Below are 18,124 nucleotides of genomic sequence, written 5' to 3'. Positions count from 1 at the left end.
TCAGGAAGCAGCTATAAATTCCCCATATAGAATAAGGAACTGAAATATAAATGGCATCAAGTGAACTCCCTGAAATGAGAGGGTAAATACAGAACTGTAAGAATATACTATAATGTAGAAAGAGAACATGCTGGGGAAAGGGAAAAAGGAAAAGAGGCAAAAGCTTCCATTAGTGCAAGGGTGTGTGTGTGTTCTTTTTTAACCCGGTGTGTGCAGAGGAATGAATGAGAGAAAGGTATGAATTTCAGCAAAGTACCAAAAATGCCAGCTTATTTTAGTTTAACGTTCTTACTGCCAGTAACTCAGAATTAGGAGAGGCATTTCAACCTTTTAAACTGGGGGAAAACCTGCACAAATGCCAGGAAACCACAAAACGACCAGTGATTGGGGGAAAGGTGTAGGGCCTGGGGAACAAGGCATGGCCATCTAAGGAACTCCAGAAGGCTGGTTTGGGGCCGCAAGAGGGCTAGATTTGTCTCCTGGGCCTGAGCTTCCCTACCCCAGCCTTACAGAAATGTTGCAAGGATTCATAGAAGTACTATAAGCATTTAGGAAAACTTCTGAATAAATATACTAAGGATTAACATTATTAACAATATACTTCTCCACCATCCGCTTGAAAGCACACTTCACTTCCTTATTCCGCAAGCTGTAGATCAGGGGGTTTAGCATGGGGATCACCACAGCGTAGAACAAAGAGGCCACTTTGTCTCCCGTTGATGATGAATTTGGTTGGAGATATATGAAGATCAAGCTCCCATAAAGGATTATGACAGTCACTATATGAGATAAGCAGGTAGAGAAGGCTTTGTGCCTGCCCCCAGCTGAGTGGATTCTCAAAACAGCAAAAAAGATGTAAGCGTAAGAGATAACGACGGTCAAGTGGGTGCACAACAGGTTAAAGCCAACAAAAGCAAACATTACGAACTCATTGATACTGGTATCAGAACAGGAAAGCTTGAAGAGTGGGGGACCTTCACAGTAAAAATGATCAATGACATTAGGGCCACAGAAAGTTAAACGACTCAGACAACCCGTGTGTATCAGAGAATTGACAGATCCGGCAATGTATGAACCAGCCACCAACCAAACACAAACCTTCCGAGACATGGTGGTCGTATAGATTAGTGGGCTGCAGATGGCCATGTACCGATCATATGCCATAGCAGCCAGGAGGTAACACTCAGTGGTGGCAAAAGTGGCATAGAAATAGAATTGAACTACACACGCAGTAAAAGTAATCACCTTCCGTTCTGCTAAGAGGTCTGTCAGCAGCCTGGGACTGATAGTGGTGGAATAACAAACGTCTAAGAAGGACAAATGGCTAAGGAAGAAATACATGGGGGTTTGCAGTCGAGCATCAACCCTGATTAACACAAGCATCCCAAAATTCCCCACAATTGTTATGAGGTAATTCAACAGGAACACTGCAAAGATGATCACAGCCAACTCTGAACGATCAGTGAATCCTGAAAGAATGAACTCCTTCACTGTGCTGCTGTTCCTGTTAGCCATCTTTTTCTGACCGAAACAAAAAGAAAATGGGAAAGGAGGGATAGAAAGATTAATATTTTGCTGCCAGAAATGAGGTAATCAGTCTATCACAGCTCTACATGTAAAACAAAACAAAACAGGATAGCAATTTCAGACGACTGTACAGGGAAGTACCATTGAAACAAAACCACATAATCACATTTTTTTAAAAGGATTGCCATTGCTTAAGAAAAGCTATTAACTAGCAGGCACTCAGACGAAATGAAGCTAAATGAGGGCAGAGCCTTGTCACTTTTTTAATTGCTATAGTGATATAATAAATAGCCTTGTACAACAAAAAGGGGGGGTGGGGAGGGAAGAAGGGAATTTCGACTTACCCACCCACTCGAACCATGGCCAACACACATTCAGACCATATGCAAAGATTCTCCTGTATCTCCTACTGACTCACCTGCTTGGCCACTGTGTGAACAGAATGCTGGACTATGGATGGACCCTTATTCAATACTGAGCAATTATTGTTATCAACAAAAAAACAGACCTGTGTACAAGGTGTATGTGTGTGTCATAGGTACACATTCCATTCCTTTAAATGGAGTTTCTACTTGACCTATATAGATAACATATGAGGTACAAAAGGAAGGAATAAAATAACCACAACGTATGTGTTTATGGGGAAGGAGAGGGAGAGGGGGTGGGGCTGGCATATCTAAAGCCCTACTGAGCTCCCACCAGCAGGAAAGAACTGTGGGGCTGGATAGAAAAGAAGCCCCAGGGCTGGTGAGTTTTCACCCCTATTTCAGGGGAGTGTTGGGGGATTTTCATTCCTGAAACACCCCTGGAATGCCCTGTTTCTGCCCTCTCCACCATCAGAGGAGCAGTACTGAAGTCTAGCCCCACCCCTACCACACACACACACAGACATCTCTTTGCCAAATGTTACTGAAATCTGAGGGGTTTGGGGGAGCATAACGTTACAAAGTGCATTTTGTCATAAATATAACTAATTATTTCACTTCAAAATGTTCAGATAGAAAATATTAGCATGAGGCAGGTTGCTTTGGAGTGGGCTGCTGCTTGTTTTAGGGCAAAATTTTAGAATTTCTTTTTAACCCATTCTAGGTATGGGCATGTTACACACATAGCGACTTTTGAGCTCTGTGTTATAGCTTCTAGATTGACCACCACCCCACACACATGTACACACCTGCCATGCAGGTTGTTGTTGTTGTTGTTCAGTTGTTCAGTCATGTCTGACTCTTCGTGACCCCATGGACCATAGCACGCCAGGCCTTCCTGTCCTGCGCTCTCTCCCGGAGCGTGCTCAAGTCCATATTCATTGCATCGGTGATGCTATCTAGCCATCTCATCCTCTGCCGTCCTCTTCTCCTTTTGCCTTAGCCTATATTGAAAACCTTGAACGTCTTACTTGATCCGGAAGCTACCTGGGATATCAATCTTTTCTTTGCTTGTGTCCTCCCATGGCCATGACTGCTGGATCACTTGCTCATTCTCAGATTCAAGAATGGATCTGTATTCCTAATCTAAAGTGTAGCTGATGATCTTTTATAGACAACAAATACTTCTTAGCTTGAATTGTTAGAGACATACTGAAAGGCATAACATTAGTGTTTTCTGATTACTGGATTTGCAGAAAGACTTCAGTGGCATATGTACAACTTGACACAACCTATGAAACTACAGCATCCACTAAAACATAGTTCCTGGCTTACTGGCCTGTGTCGCTTTCTTCACTGGCTCCAGAACTTCATCCCAAGATAGAAATACCTCTGAGCTCTCTCTCCCTTTTCTGTGCCTTATATCTCTGAGAGCTCTTCGTTAATGTCTCCAGAGCCCATCCTACAAACCAGAATCCAGTGCTGACAGTTACTTCCACATACGCTGGCAATGATGGTTCAGGTTACTATGACGAGAAGGATTTCTTTTCCTCAGAAGAAGGCCCCAGAATAACAACCGTGTCCCAGAAAAACAGTCCATGCTCCACAGAGGCTTCTCCAGGCATACATCTGCACATTCTTCTTATCTACATAAGCCAAACGTGACCCAGCTTCCACCATCCCCTTCCGTTGGCTTCACATCCTGATGCTAAACATGTTTCTTCAGCAGCAGCAGCAGCAGCAAGGATGCACATTGTGCTTGCCACCACACCTGGTGCCACCAAAAACAGTATTTGGTGGCAACCCAGAATCACCCACCCCAGATGCCACTTTGAGCAGCACCCCCAGTTTTAGTGCAAAGGTGTTACTTCTGTGTTCACATTTCTGAAGGAGCAGGGTGTAGAGCCCCTTAAAAAGGAAGAGATGGAAGGCTTTTCATTCCCTTCTTGATGGTCCCAGGCACATAAGAAGTGGATATTTGCACCTGGAGAACCCCCAGCAATAGATAGCATCACTGATGCAATGAATATGAACTTGAGCATGCTCCGGGAGAGAATGCAGGACAGGAAGGCCTGGCGTGCTATGGTCCATGGGGTCACGAAGAGTCGGACATGACTGAACGACTGAACAACAACAACAAACCCCCAGCAAACAGAGAAATAGTTACCCAGAAAATACCCATTCCATTTCTTACTGCATTTTTAAAAGTCCTTTTCCCCTGCCCTGCATACCAACCCTTCAGCTATGCTTTGGGGGGTGTCTCCACCAGCAATTTACTCTGACCGGCTACATGTTGAGGTCGTTAGGGATACATGACGTTGTGGCCATCCAGCAGCCACCTTGGAGCTTATCAGGGAAAAACCGGATTTCCTGAGACTGCTTAAAGTCCAATTCTTTTCCTCAAGTCAGGTTAGCCCCAGTATAGTGGTTGTGTGCCCCAGCCCCCGCACTTAGCTCAGGTATGCTAGCCCTGCCCAGGGGTGTGCCTTTCACCATGACCCCAGTTAAGGGTTTTTTCCTCCCATTGTGCTGAATGAGGCTTGCCCTCTGAATGACCACAGAAATAACAGAGAAGCCCCTCAACTGACATGGCACATACCAAAGCCCAATTCCTAAAATGTGATTAAGTGCTATCTCGAGGCTCCGGTCCTTTGCCTTAGGATGTAACTCCTTCACAGCTTCCTTATACAGATCCTGTGCGTTAAAATGGGGGCTGGTTTGGGTCTCTTTCCCACAAAAAACCATTAGTGTCTCCTCAGAAGTAACTCCCATTGTGGTCCATGAGGCTTGCCTTTGAATGCCCACATCAGAACTTACAGAGACCCCCCTCAGCTGAAATGGAACACTTTAAAGCCCAAGTCCTTAAGTGCGATCATGTGATCAAGCATGATCCCAGGGCTCTGATTAATTGCCTCAGGAAGTACTTCACAGCTTCATTATAGAGAATCTGTGGGTTACAGTGGGGTCTGGTTTCTGTCTTTGTGTTCTCCCCCCTCCCCTTTCCCAGCACAAGCATATGTGTGTCTACTCAGAAATAACTCCCATTGTGCTCAATGAGACTTGCTCCTGAAATGCAGGTGCATCTGGACTTTCAGGGGAAAGGAGAAAGGGGGGGAGAGGGGGGAAGCCTCTCTTATTGGTTCAGCAGCCCCTGCCAGTCAGATGACGTTCGCTCCAACCCCCACCCCCACCAGGAAGTATGTTCTGTGACTGCTGTGGAGACTTTGCTCGTGGAACCCTACTCACAGCAAACCTGATTCCATTTTTTAAAATCCGGTACTCCTCCATTAGTTTCTCCTTCCATTGTCATGGAAACACGGCCTTGGTCATCTCCCACCTAGGTTATTTTAGTTGTCTTGCTGTCCTCCCCGCATGCTACATCAAGGCTGTTCGCCCAGTCAATTGCAAATGCCCCCACTAACACAACCTACAGTCATCGATGTCCTCGTCTTGGGGCTTGGCAGCTCTCCTTGCCACTGACCATATCAGCTTCAAGTTCTCTGTCTTCTTTACAAATCAGGCTTTCCCTCCTCGCACCCTCCTGAGCATGGGCTGACGCAAACAATCATGTGCATCGCTTTATGACATAAAAATTAATAAGTACCTGGTACCTTCACACATTCTTCTTATCCTGCACTAATAAAAAGGAGAACCACTATAAATTATCCTATCAGTGGTACATGGGCTTAGGCTGAAATTCTGTAGTCCTAGGATGGCATCAAAAGGGCCATCAGATGGTACAGATCATCCAATCTGCCAAGCAGAAGGAGGTCCACTGATGGAGAGGGACATACGACCTTCTTCCCCAGCCCACAGGATTTATTTGGAGATAGAGGTCTGCAGGCGAGATGGGGGGATCTGCTCTCACTTGGGGGTGCGGAAACCCCTGCCATCCTTGCTGCTCCTGATCAATGCTGCAACAACAGTTTCAGCAAAAGGTGAATACTCTGTCCATAGTACTTATTTGGACAGTGAAAATTAGTGCTGGAGATGTGGACAACAAAGAGCTGATTTTAAGCATTTGGGGCGTGGGTTTCCCAATAATAAGATTGTTTGGGAGCAAGGTAGATCAGGGGGTGCACTACCACAGCCAGATTCCCCTCTGCCTCTACTCTCCACTCACTTCCCCAGAGATCCTTATACAGATCACTCTTTCCATGCCAGTGCTAGCAGTGAGGAAAGAACAATGTGTAACAGGATTACCGATGTGTGTGCGTTTGTGCATGCATTCAAACATGCGTGTGCGTGGGGGGGGGCAACACCTGAGCCAACACATGATGACCTTGGGGACAAAAAGTTGTGCACCCGTACTCTAGACCCAATAATCCTGTTAGGATATTGGGATGGTCAAACTGACTCCAACAGAATAGGACTAATTTAGAACTTGTGATCAGCAGTAAGAATTTGGATGTCTCAGAAAGGGAGAAATGGTTAGCTAGTATCTGGCTCCAATGTATTTCTTTTATAAAAACTAGGTATACTCTGGGCATTGAGAAATAATATAATATTTTCCCCTGCTATGAGTTAATAGCCATTTAGTGATATCAGTAGCCCTATTCAGCCCCTACCTCCAACATGTCCAGCCCCACCCTGTAGTTCCTGCGGTAGTGCAGTAGCAAATTTGGAAGTTCAGGGTCCCTTCGTGACAGTCACAGCCACGGCCCCTCACAGCCCCGCCCCCTTCTAAGATTGTACAGCCTTGTAAGATATACAGCCTTCAACTGGGATCCAAAAACAGTGCAGCTGAGAGTAAGGCAGGGGCATTTCCATTGGATGTCTGAGAAAAAAATGCAGGGGTGTTAATCTTTTTCACCCACTCACTCACTCACTCAAACACAAACATTTTAGGTTTTCAAAATATGATACTCTATGGAAGCTTCACCCCCTCAACTCAGCCCTCATGGACAGATCCCTTCTCGTTTGAACAGCCCCCTTGCGCACTCCCTTAGCGCCTCAACATTACCCATTAGTCTTTCCTATGCTCCTTCCTTATATCTCTACCATCCCACAACAGGAACGTCCACACACCCAGCTGGATTGAAACACACACACACACACACCTTCTTTCTCCTCACCCCCCAACTGATTTTTTCTGTTTCCCTTCCCTCCACCGGGGTTTGTTTGCCCAGATGCATGCCAGCCTCTGTCAAAAAGTGACAGAGCAGGTTCCATTTGGCAGTTCTGCTTACTGTAGAAATTAATGTTCAAGAATTAACAGTGCAATCCAATGGGTCTTTATTTCAAATTAAATTTACAGAGATCTTGGGAAGGCAGTCCTACGCACATTTACCCAGGAGAAAGCCCAATTGGCCATTGAACATAGTGGGACTGACTTCTGAGTAAACATGCATAAGATTGTGTGATAAATCCTAAAAACTGGCACAAACCAGCCACCCGCCCTGCCCCATAAGTAAATCATGGTGGCAGCAGCAACCCCCCTCCCCACACTCCTGCTGCTGCCACGACCAGCAGCACGGAGCAGGGATGGGGGAGAAGCCAAGAGCTGGGTGGAGGGGGTGAGATGAGGCTGCAGAGCTCCCTCAGGCTCCCTCTCTCGCTTGCTCCCTTTGCCCGGCTGGCTCTGCGCAGTAGACAAGAGGCAGCCGCCTGCACTCCCTCGGGTGCAACCCGCCACCACTACACCACTGAGTTCCTGAGCACCCCACTCAATATGAGGAGGTTGGGAGCTTGGAGCAGGGGCCAGCACATGTAAAGGTATTGAAGGCAGGGCCAGCACAGGCAACCCCATGCCTCTTCCATGTGTTCTTGTACACTGTTCAGCCATAACACCTGAACAGGATTTATATCTACATCTATATCTACCTTATATAAATTATGTGTTTTCTCTGCATGTAACAGTATATGATAGTGTTGTTTAACAGTATTACATGTGGGATGTTAATGTTAACCTCTTTTGTAAATATTACATCTTTTATTGTTAGTTATTGTTTATTGAAAGGGGGTTTGAGATTGTTTTTTAACAATAAAATAAATGCCCCTCCCGCTTTCCATGGTTCCCTCCCCCTCCCTTTTCCCTTTGGTCACTGACCTGTGTTAATATATTGGCGCATTCATAGAACATGCCAAGCCATCATGGATGACAAGCTATGTGCTGTGAGTTATTTTGCGGAGCCACCGTGTATGGCTGGTACACCCAACAGACCACCGGGGTTGGCATGAGTTGTTTCCCCCCTCCTTCCCCCTCAGTCATCTCAGGGGTCGTGGTGGCAGAAACTGTCTTGTCTGCCACTAAGTCTCCTGTCCCTACTCCAACCGTGATCCTGATCACAGTTGGAGTCCTTTATTTTTAATGTGTCCTACATATTAAGCCATTTACAGTGTTGAGTGCCACATCACCCAGCATGTTTGCGGTCAAACAAATAAGTCAGTCTCTTAGGAAATAGCCTTTATTATATGAATCAATAAGATCAACAGCATTTCAGGTTACAGACGTCCTCAGCCTCCGGCAGCCTAGAGCTAAGATCTCTAACTAGCTTTGCACAGTACTACATAGGCTACACAAAGATCCTTTTGAGGGATGCACTATTACTATGAAAGTTGCAACAAAACTAGCACCAGTCCGCAGTACAAACCCTGAGTGGCTTTTCTAGTCCCTCTGTCAGGGAGGCTCTTCCCTTAGGGACCTCTTTTGATGGGCTAACCTTGTAGAACACCTTACTTCCTAAAGTTGCTCCTCCCTCTTGCCTCGACATCTGATTCTGGCATCCTTCACTGACAAACTCCTCCCTCCCTGTAAGATCTTGTATTCCTATAGATGGAGAGGTTTTGTGAGGATTAAGTAGCATCTGGACAGATTTCTCTCTTCCCTTATCTCCCTGCTCCATCTCCTGAAACCTTGGTAACTCCCCCACCATTTTGACCTCTTCCTCCTCAGACTCTGAGTCAGTTCCCATTCTCTCCCAAGATGCTTCCGAGGTGATGCTGGGGACAATCCTTACATTTAGTTATCACTTTCACATCTGTTAATTGGCCTATTATTTATTATAATGTATGTATTTTAAAGAAAGAAAACTAAAGAACTGGGGGAAGAGAAAAGGAAAGGGTGAATTTTAAAAGAAAGGAAATGAAGATAAGAAAAGAATATAATAGAGCATGGGGCTGACAGTGCAGGGGGTGGGCAGTGAAAAGGGGAAGGAATGTGTCATTCACTACTCAGTCTGCATGAAGTTTTAAAAAATTTCTGCCAAACATTTTGAAATTATCTTCTCTCACTCTTTTGATGTAAACTATTTGTTCATGAGCTGGGGGCCCCAAGAGGTCTTTCACCCATTGATCCACATCAGGGGACCTGGTGGCTTCCAACATCTGCAGTATGACACATTTGGCAATGAACGTGGCCTTATAAAACCAGGCTCTCTCTTTTTTAGGCATACCCCCATTTTAAGGGTATGTGTCCTATAATAGCCTGGAGAAATTGAATAGAACAGAATTTGTTTGTGGTCGTATTGATTCTTATTCTTATTTCTTTCCAAAACGGTGATATAAGAGTAAATGTTACATCTTAAATTTATTTTAAAAAGAAAAGAAAAGCAGCTTTTCTTCCCATAGTTCTTCGTAAGGCACTCCTGACTTCCTGGTTCCTCAGACTGTAGATCAAGGGATTCAGCATGGGGGTCACCATTACATAGAATACAGAGGCCATTTTGTCTTGGGTGTGACTCTGCCTAGAGCTGGGTCATGCATACATGAAGCTACCACATCCAAAAAAATGGAGATGACCATGAGGTGCGGTGTGCAAGTGGAGAAGGCTTTCTGCCAGCTCTTGGCAGAGAGGAACTTTAAAATGGTCACCAGGATGTAGGTGTAAGAGATGAGAATGGTCAGACTGGTCAATATTACATTGAACCCCACAAATACAAACATCAGAGTATCATTGAGACTGATGTCTGAGCAGGCCAGTTCTAATATGGGAGGAACTTCACAGTAAAAATTATTAATGACATTTGGGCCTCAGAAGTTTAACCTAGACGCAGCAACTGTGTGCACCAAGGCATTTACAATCCCAGCACCATAGGAAACTGCTATTAGCCGGACAAACTTTATTTGGGACATGTTGGCGAAATAGAGTAGAGGTTTACAGATAGCTACGTAGCGGTCATAGGCCATCACAGCCAGGAGGTAACACTCAGTGGTCGCAAATAGGGCATAGAAGTAAAGCTGAGTAAAACAACCAGGAAAAGAAATTACCTTCCTCTCAGGTAAGAGATCAGTTAGGAACTTTGGGGTGACAGATGATGAATAACAGATGTCCAAGAAAGACAAGTTGCTAAGGAAAAAGTACATCAGAGTGTGGAGCTGAGGGCTGGACTTGATTAAGACAATCATGGCCAGATTACCCACCACGGTGAAGGCATAAACAGCGAAGAAGCATGCAAAGAGGGCGATCTGCAACTGTGGAAAGTCTGTCAATCCTGTGAGCCTGAATTCGGTCACCACTGTGCTGTTTCCCATTGCGTCACTGTACAGCTGTGGGGACTGGAAGAATACAACGGTCAGTATTGTTTTGCCTTATAACATCTCGAGTATGAATGGACTGACACAGACTTCATGGTCTGAGTCCCTCTCAGATGTTGTGTTTTTTATGTAAAACCGTAAAATACAGTGGGATAAAACATAAGATCAATGTTTGAAAAGTATAAATCCATATAAAACTAAGAACCAGCAGTAGTGCAAAGATTTAAAATACAGCAACAGATTTAAAACAAGAGAAACTGAAAGATTAAAATGCCTGGGAGAATAAGAAGCTCGTACCAAAGAGACCAAAATGCAGATGCCAGGTGAGCCTCTCTTGGGAGCTCATTCCACAACCAGGGTGCCACAACGGAAAAGGCCCTCTCCTTAGCAGCCACTTGTCTGACGTCATTTGGTGGCGGCACCTGGAGAAGTACCTCTGAAGACAATCTTAGGGTCTGTATGCTCCACATCCATCATCCACCCCTGTCCTGTTGCACTTCCTGTGACTTTGGTGCCAACCGAGCAGAAATTCTTTAAAAAGACTTAAACTGTTTTCATTCATTGTGTCACCCTGGCCCCTTCACCTAGCCTTCTGAAATTTTGCAGGTTTCTTTCCCGGGGACACCTCTAAGACATTTGTCATCTTCATGCGCATTGCAAAAAAAAAACCAAAGCTACCCACCATGGAGGGAGATAAGGGGAAGTGAAACACTTACCTTCCCACAATTTGAACACTCCCCTTCCACAAAAAATGCTGCACCTATCCTTCTGAAATGTAAACACTGCTTTCTTGTTCAGACCCTTTAAATGACTATTCAGCTCTTCCACAGGCTGCTGGGAAGTGCCACCTCCTTAGGTATTGCTGCACAGTTATACACCACAGGGGAAAGGCCTCAGCACCTAGCACCACACTCAGAGGCCACATCAAGGCACGTGTCCAGGCAGCCCCACCCTTGTATACCTTGGAACAAGCAGAAAAGTCAGGCTCAGGCCTGACTGAAGGGAGGAGGAGGGGCTCAAACTCAGTGTCCAAGTGCTACCACTTGCCCCAGCCCCAGAAATGAAATTTTGCAGGTCTTTAAACTAGGGCCACCTCTATGATAGATGTCATTTCTATAACACTTGTCTACAAAATACATAGGAGGTTAAGCAGATCCTTTATAGGAAACCCCAAAACTGTAACAGATGCTCTTGCACAAAGCTCCTGCACCTATTCATATGAAACTTGGCAGGCTTGATCGCCTTAGAAGGGGCCATTATCCCTGCAATTTTCCTCCAGTTCTGCCAATAAATAAAACTAATTATCAGCAGTCCCTTTTAAAAAAGAACCCAGAACATAGCACAAATATCACTGTACCTATTTTTGTGGAATTTGGCAGGCGTAATCCCTTCCTAAGAGGATACTATGTGTGCAAATTTCATCTACGTCTGACGACAAACAAAAGTTATAGCCAAAAAGTTGGCTATATAGACAAAAACTTTAATTTTTGTGAACCGCCCAGAGAGCTTCGGCTATTGGGCAGTATAGAAATGAAATAAATAAAATAAAATAGCCATCTTTTAAATTTTCCATGTTAACTAATGGCAGGTATGAAACCTTGGACTTCTGAATCTCGACTTCAGGTCAGTACCCAAGTTGAAGTGGACAGCCTACAATTTGGTCCAAGCAGAATTGGGTCATTTTCCACAGTGCGAACCTAGGAAGTCAAATCTTGTGACTGGGGCACACCTTTGCCATTTGTTGGCCTCAGACACGACTTAACGACTGAACAACAACAACAAATGATAGTAAATGGGATGCATGAAGATTTGGATTTCCAAAATCAAGATATGGATTTGGAACTGATTCGAAGCAGATGGCCTCCAAATCAGTCCAAGCAGTATCGGGCTGATTTTGAAACTGCCAAAGTGATGTCCAAACCAAATCTTCCAGTCAGTGCATATCCCTACTTATAACAATATCATTTTCTAAATATACCAGACATACATGGTGCCAGCCAGTAGTCTGCTAACTTTGACTAAAGCCCATTATTCTAACTGTATCATTTCTTTTTCATTATCACTAGAGTTAGCTAGATGGCAGGAGGAAATCACGGAGGTGTACAATGGATACTCTATATCATGGATGTAAATAAAGTAGGGATGGCTGAAGACACCCCTGTCTGTGTTGCATGCCATGCACCAGACCCTCACTGACCACCCAACCCTGCTCGCTGCACGTGGCAAGCTTCCAGCAGTCTGTGGGCACCTGGCGAGTGGCGCATGGCTGCCTGATCATTTGCTGAGTCACCATTTTGCATAAAAGTGGCAGCTCAGCCTTTTTCGCAAATCCCCATTTACACAAATGGCAGCCACGAAGCAGCCATTTACGTGAAATTACAGGCTTAATGGTCCATTTACGCCTATAATCTTGCATAAATGGCCCCTCTTTAGTCACTATTTGCTTGAAAGGCTGAGCCGTCATTTACAAAAAGGCGTTTATAAAAATGGCCGACCTGCCATTTTTACACAAAATGGTGGCTCGGCAGACCAGTGAGGACCACCGTGCCAACTCGGGCAAGCATGGCAGTCCAAGGGCTGGAGTCCGGGAGGCCAAGCAGTGAGATGTCCACCAGAGTCCACCCCCTTCCTGGACTCCCAGAACATCCTTAAAGTAAAAGTCTGCAAAGGGAAATCACAACAGAAAAGCATGCCAAGGCAACCAACAAGCCAGAAGGACACATGGGGCAAAACCATAACAGACAAAGAGTCAAGGAGTAGGAACAACAGCTTGTCAACAGCTGCTATTGCAGTGATATGTGGGATTAAAGCATATTCCAGCAAGGAGTAACACGGACCCACTCCAAAATATTCATATTAGTAAGCGCAATGCTCTTCTCACATCCCTTAGATACAAAAATGCTCTTGAACTTACACTCTTCCCCTAAGCTCAATTGTGTCTTGCACAGTTTGAAGCATTTTTCCTTCTTTGGGGCTGAATTCACACTACAGGCAGGCTGCTTCCTTGCAAGCAAAACCAGTAGTAAAATCCCTCTAGCATTCTGAAGAAAACTAGATTTATTCCAGCTCCAGGTGACTCTTGGGCTTTTCATTAGCACAGCAAACATCGGGCTATCTTTGGGATTATGAAGAAGAAGGCAGTTCTAATAAGAAAACCTTGGTACTCCCCGAAGTATCTCAAATCCCAGGAACATACTTAAAATGGAATACATAACATCTTTCTAATGATTACACAGTGCAGTCAGTAGAAGCCCAATTACAATTATCTGACTACAGAATCCCAACCCTCTCCCCACCATGTTGCATAGCACAGCACAGGAGGCCTGCACCCAGGCGGCCTCTCCAAATTGCCAAGGGCATCTGCAGTGCTGCAGAAAAAAATTAAAATTTCATTCCTGTGGAGTAATATTATCAATTCTGGATTCCATTTCTTTCCTTGTAAGCAAACCAGAACGAATTAGGAGGTGGATGTCTGAGAGCTTCATTTTTGAGGGCTTGGGGGAGTTGCAACTATTTGGAGACCAATGAATCAAACTCAGAATCAGTAACACCTTCCCCAAAAGGACACCATGAGCATTTATTTACCTGACATCAGTTGTGAAGAATTACCATAACTGCCATAATAAGGAAGGGCTTTGAAGATCTAATGACTGTGAATCTGGAACGGTATAAACCAACACAAGAGTTTGTCATTGTCCGGAGGATCAACGTAGAGGCCTGTACCAATGAGATGGTGGCATATTTGCAGGGTGAGCTTCATGTCTCAAAGTTCTTCAGCCATCTCAACCTTACACCATATAAAGCAGGCTTCATAACCGACAACAAAGTGTGGGTTGTTACATCTTTCATGCTTTATGGTTCTGCTAAAGATTTAATGTGTACACATTTTTATCAGACTGTAATACACAAAGGGACAATTTATGCAACATTTCTGAATCATACGTTTCTGTTTTCCCCTCCTTCAAATCTTAGAAGTTGAAAATTATGTATATGGTTCTGATGGTAAAGTCAACATATCTTTATTTCATTTTCAAGTTTATAGCCTGCCTTACAGTATACCACTCACATGACCCCTCATTGTGGCTGTCACAGAGCAGCAATGGCCTGTTCTGTGAGCGGAACGGATAGCAACCAAAACTGCCCCTGGAAATCTTTTTACCTCTGGCTGCCTCCAGCAAACCAGTCTTAAAACTCTCTGGGTATCACGAATGTGGGGGTTGGATATTAGACATGGGGTGGGTAATTGCAAAAAGAAAAGAGACCACAAAGGTTCAGATATCAAAGTTTAAAAGGATATTGAAGAAAAATGTTAATGGGAAAAGGTTTTACAATCTGAATGAATACATACATACAATACACACAAAAACCTTATGAACAATACAGTAATAAAATAACCAGGAATAGCAAATGGAACATAAAAAGGTGCCACAATGGGGAAAGCCCTTACGCTGCAATTGTAGTAACAAAAAAAATCTTTATGATAACTGACAATGACAGAAATTATTTACTTGAAGCATTTTCAACTCAGAAGAATGAAATATTGAAAGGCAGCATAAGATGGATAAAATGTTAGCCAACCATAACAATAGCCAACATGACGCAAAAGTGTTATCTTCAGAAACTGAAATATTTTTACTAGCAGTACAGATAGTAATATTTTACTATCAGAGCCAGTGTAGTGTAGTGGCTAGAGTGTTGGACTGGGAGTCGGGAGGTCCGGGTTCTAGTCCTCATTCGGCCATGGAAGCTCACTGGGTGACTTTGGGCCAGTCACAGACTATCAGCCCAACCTCCCTCGCAGGGTGGTTGTTGTGAGGATAAAATGGAGAAGAGAAGGATTATGTATGCCGCTTTGGGCTCCTTAGGAGGAAAGAAGGCGGGATATAAATGTAATTAATAAATAAATAAAACATGTTATGAAATAATGAATGATATGGATGAAGAAAGAGGGATATTTTTAATTCTGAAGAAGAAAAGGATTCCTCCTCATTGTTTTCCTCAGGGTCCCCTTTACCTCCTTGTTCCTCAGGCTGTAGATCAAGGGGTTCAGCATGGGAGTTACCATCATATAGAACACAGAAGCCACCTTGTCCTGATCTAAGGAATGGCTGGCACTTGGTCGGGACTATATGAATCCTGCTCCGCTGTAAAAAAGAGTGACAGCCATCAGATGGGAGGCGCAGGTGGAGAGGCTTTGTGCCTGCCTGCAGCTGAGCAGAGCCTCCAGATAGTGGACGGGATGTACGCATATGAGACAAGGATGCTCAGGTTTGTCATTATCATACTGAACCCAACAAAAGCAGACATCACAATGTCATTAATAGTAGTGTCAGAGCAGGCCAGCTTGAGTAGAGGAGGACCTTCACAGTAAAAATGATTGATGACATTGGGGCCACAGAAATGCCCTACGCCCACGTCTGGTTTGCCTGGCGTGGGGGCATTGTGGGCGGTCAGGGGAGAGGACGACGCGAGCTGCCATTGGGCAGCTCTTCGGGCCAAAAGCAAGGGGAGGGGCCAGAGGAGTTTTTGCCTGTGATCCGCGCCCCCTCCCAGGCAGTTCCTCATTGGTGCAGCTCCCTCCCGCCCTCCCTTAGCAGTGTGGGTCCCGACCGGTTGCCCTTTTGGGGACCAAGTAGGAATTTTTGGCTCGTAGTCCGACTGACTGGGACTGCGTGCCTTTTCGCCTACTCCACATTACTAAGGGGCTTGGGTGTGTCACATAGGTAGGTTCAGTCTAATTATTCCTCAGTTCTGGTCGCATTTCAGTTGGTGGCTAGGACGGGCAAAGGAGAACAAGCTTAGGGATGGTGAGCATTCAGAGGCACCTTACGGTGACAGCCTGAGGCCTCCCGCATGGGTTTTGCAGCTCGGCAGGGGGATAAGGGTTGCCTGGGTGGCCAACTCACCTCACTCACCCAAAAGCTGTGCAGCCCTGGGAGGGGGTGACATGAGAAGGTCTACCTCCCCCATAAGGGGCAATCCAGAGGGATGGTGTGGCTGACATGCCACCCCTCAGGCTAGGTTTGTTTTCACCCACAAAGGTGTCAGTTAGGCGCTGGTACAGTCAGGGCCCGTCCTAGGTTTCCTCTTTGCAGATATTTCAATAAATGTGGCCCAATTTCAATCCAAGCTTTGTTGTCTGTCCCTTCATTACTGGTCTCCGCTCGCAAAGACAGACAAAACGTGGTTCCAGTATGCACCATGGAATTCAGCATTCCAGCAGCAGAGGAACAAACCCCGGAGTGAGTGCAAAGCATTTGGGACATGATGAGTGAGTAATGCAGAGGGTTACAGATGGCCACATAGCAGTCATACACCATCACAGCCAGCAGGAAGCATTTGGTGGTGGCAAAAACAGCATAAAAGAAAAACTGTGTTACACATCCAGCAAGTGTTATCACTTTCTTTTCCATGAGCAGGTTGGAAAGCATTTGGGTAGAGATGGATGTAGACAGAGATCTGTGAACGATAAGTGGCTGAGGAAGAAATACATTGGGGTGTGAAGCTGGGAGTCAGTCCTGATTCAGAGGATCATCCCAAGGTTGATCATCCCTGCCAGGGTGACAGGATAGATCATTAAAAATAGCCCAAAGAGATCTTTTATTCTTTCTTGCTTTTCTTTATATTTTTTATTTCAAAATAGATAATATATCTAGTATAAAATATATTACTGATGGTTGAAGGTTTATATTAAGTTTTATTATTATATAATACTATATATTTATTATTATTATTATTATTATTATTATTATTATTATTACTAATAATATAAGCTTTGGGGAATGAATTGTAGACCTGTTTCTTTGATATAAGATTGATGATATGATATAGAAATGTAAGGTTGTTTATTAAACTGTAAGATCGTTAAGGTTATATAGTTTTTAAAATAGAATGGCATCGGAGGCCGGGGGTGTTGGAGTTTAAACTCAATTTAAGGGGGAGGGAGAGGGGGAGCGGGAGGGGGAGGGAAGGGGGGAGAATTCTCTTCTTTTTTCTTCACTTCCTTTCCTCCTCCTTTTTCCCTTGTTTTTCTTTTTTTCTCTCTCTCTTTTTTCTTCTCTTTTCGTTATTGTGGTGTCCTCATCAGAATATTGTCCTGTTGGGAAATTGAAGTATTGATTAGGTTGTTGGTAATTTTAGTATGGTTTATTTCACTTATAAAGATAACATAAATACAAATATATTTTTTTTAAAAATAGCCCAAAGAGGATGGCCTGCAGAGTTGGGTCAGTTGTGAATCCCATCAGAATGAACTCAGACACAGAAGAGTGGTTCTTTTCCATCATTCCATGGGTTCGCTCGCTGTAAAGCGGGGGAAAAGAGATAACCTTTATGTGTTGCTTGGTTTGTTACAAGTGACACTGGAAACTAGGGCTGTGCACCACCTTGTTACGAAGCCCAAATAATGAGCGTCCTCGTGATACAGAGAGGATCAGAGCAGAACCGAGGCACCCCGAGGCGAAGCGCCTTCTCCACGAAGCGCCTCCTCAGCCTCATACATTCGGAGCTCTTCTTTTGCCTGAGCAGTCCAGACAGACTGTCTCCAAAATGAATCAACTTCTGAATGCTCACATGGAGGGGCAGGAGGAGGAGGAGGGAGGGAGGGGTAAGGCGAGCAGAGATGGGAGGCAGGGGGAGGCGGACAGGCAAGCAGGGGAGGAGGAGGGAGTGTGTTTTGGCGAATGGGAACTCTGGGGCTGTGCCGACACCAGCAGTCTCCAATCAAAGAGAGTGGTGGAGGAGGGAGGTATGTATAG

The 18,124-nt window shown here is 44.7% G+C and overlaps 1 protein-coding gene and 2 pseudogenes across 1 annotated transcript; all 3 read right to left on the bottom strand.

Annotated features, from left to right (window-relative positions):
* Positions 1–573: 573 nt before the first annotated feature.
* LOC146358063 (olfactory receptor 8U3-like) lies at positions 574–1,515 on the bottom strand. Its single transcript, XM_084854670.1, has one exon. It carries the CDS (start codon positions 1,513–1,515, stop codon positions 574–576), a length of 942 nt encoding a protein of 313 aa, XP_084710796.1.
* Positions 1,516–9,420: 7,905 nt separating this feature from the next.
* On the bottom strand, positions 9,421–10,364 carry LOC146358062 (olfactory receptor 5AP2-like; annotated as a pseudogene).
* An 814-nt stretch (positions 10,365–11,178) lies between these two features.
* On the bottom strand, positions 11,179–17,864 carry LOC146358061 (olfactory receptor 5AR1-like; annotated as a pseudogene).
* Positions 17,865–18,124: the final 260 nt, after the last annotated feature.

Source organism: Heloderma suspectum, chromosome 1 (assembly GCF_057233095.1).
Source record: "Heloderma suspectum isolate Gila_16-S chromosome 1, 16-S_ref, whole genome shotgun sequence".
Taxonomy (NCBI): domain Eukaryota; kingdom Metazoa; phylum Chordata; class Lepidosauria; order Squamata; family Helodermatidae; genus Heloderma; species Heloderma suspectum.
The sequence above is the reverse complement of the archived record's forward strand: the minus strand, read 5'-3'. Positions and strand labels throughout refer to the sequence as shown.

Coding starts and splice junctions, on each gene's coding strand:
- LOC146358063 (XM_084854670.1), bottom strand. CDS start 1,515: ATGGCTAACAGGAACAGCAGCACAGTGAAGGAGTTCATTCTTTCAGGA.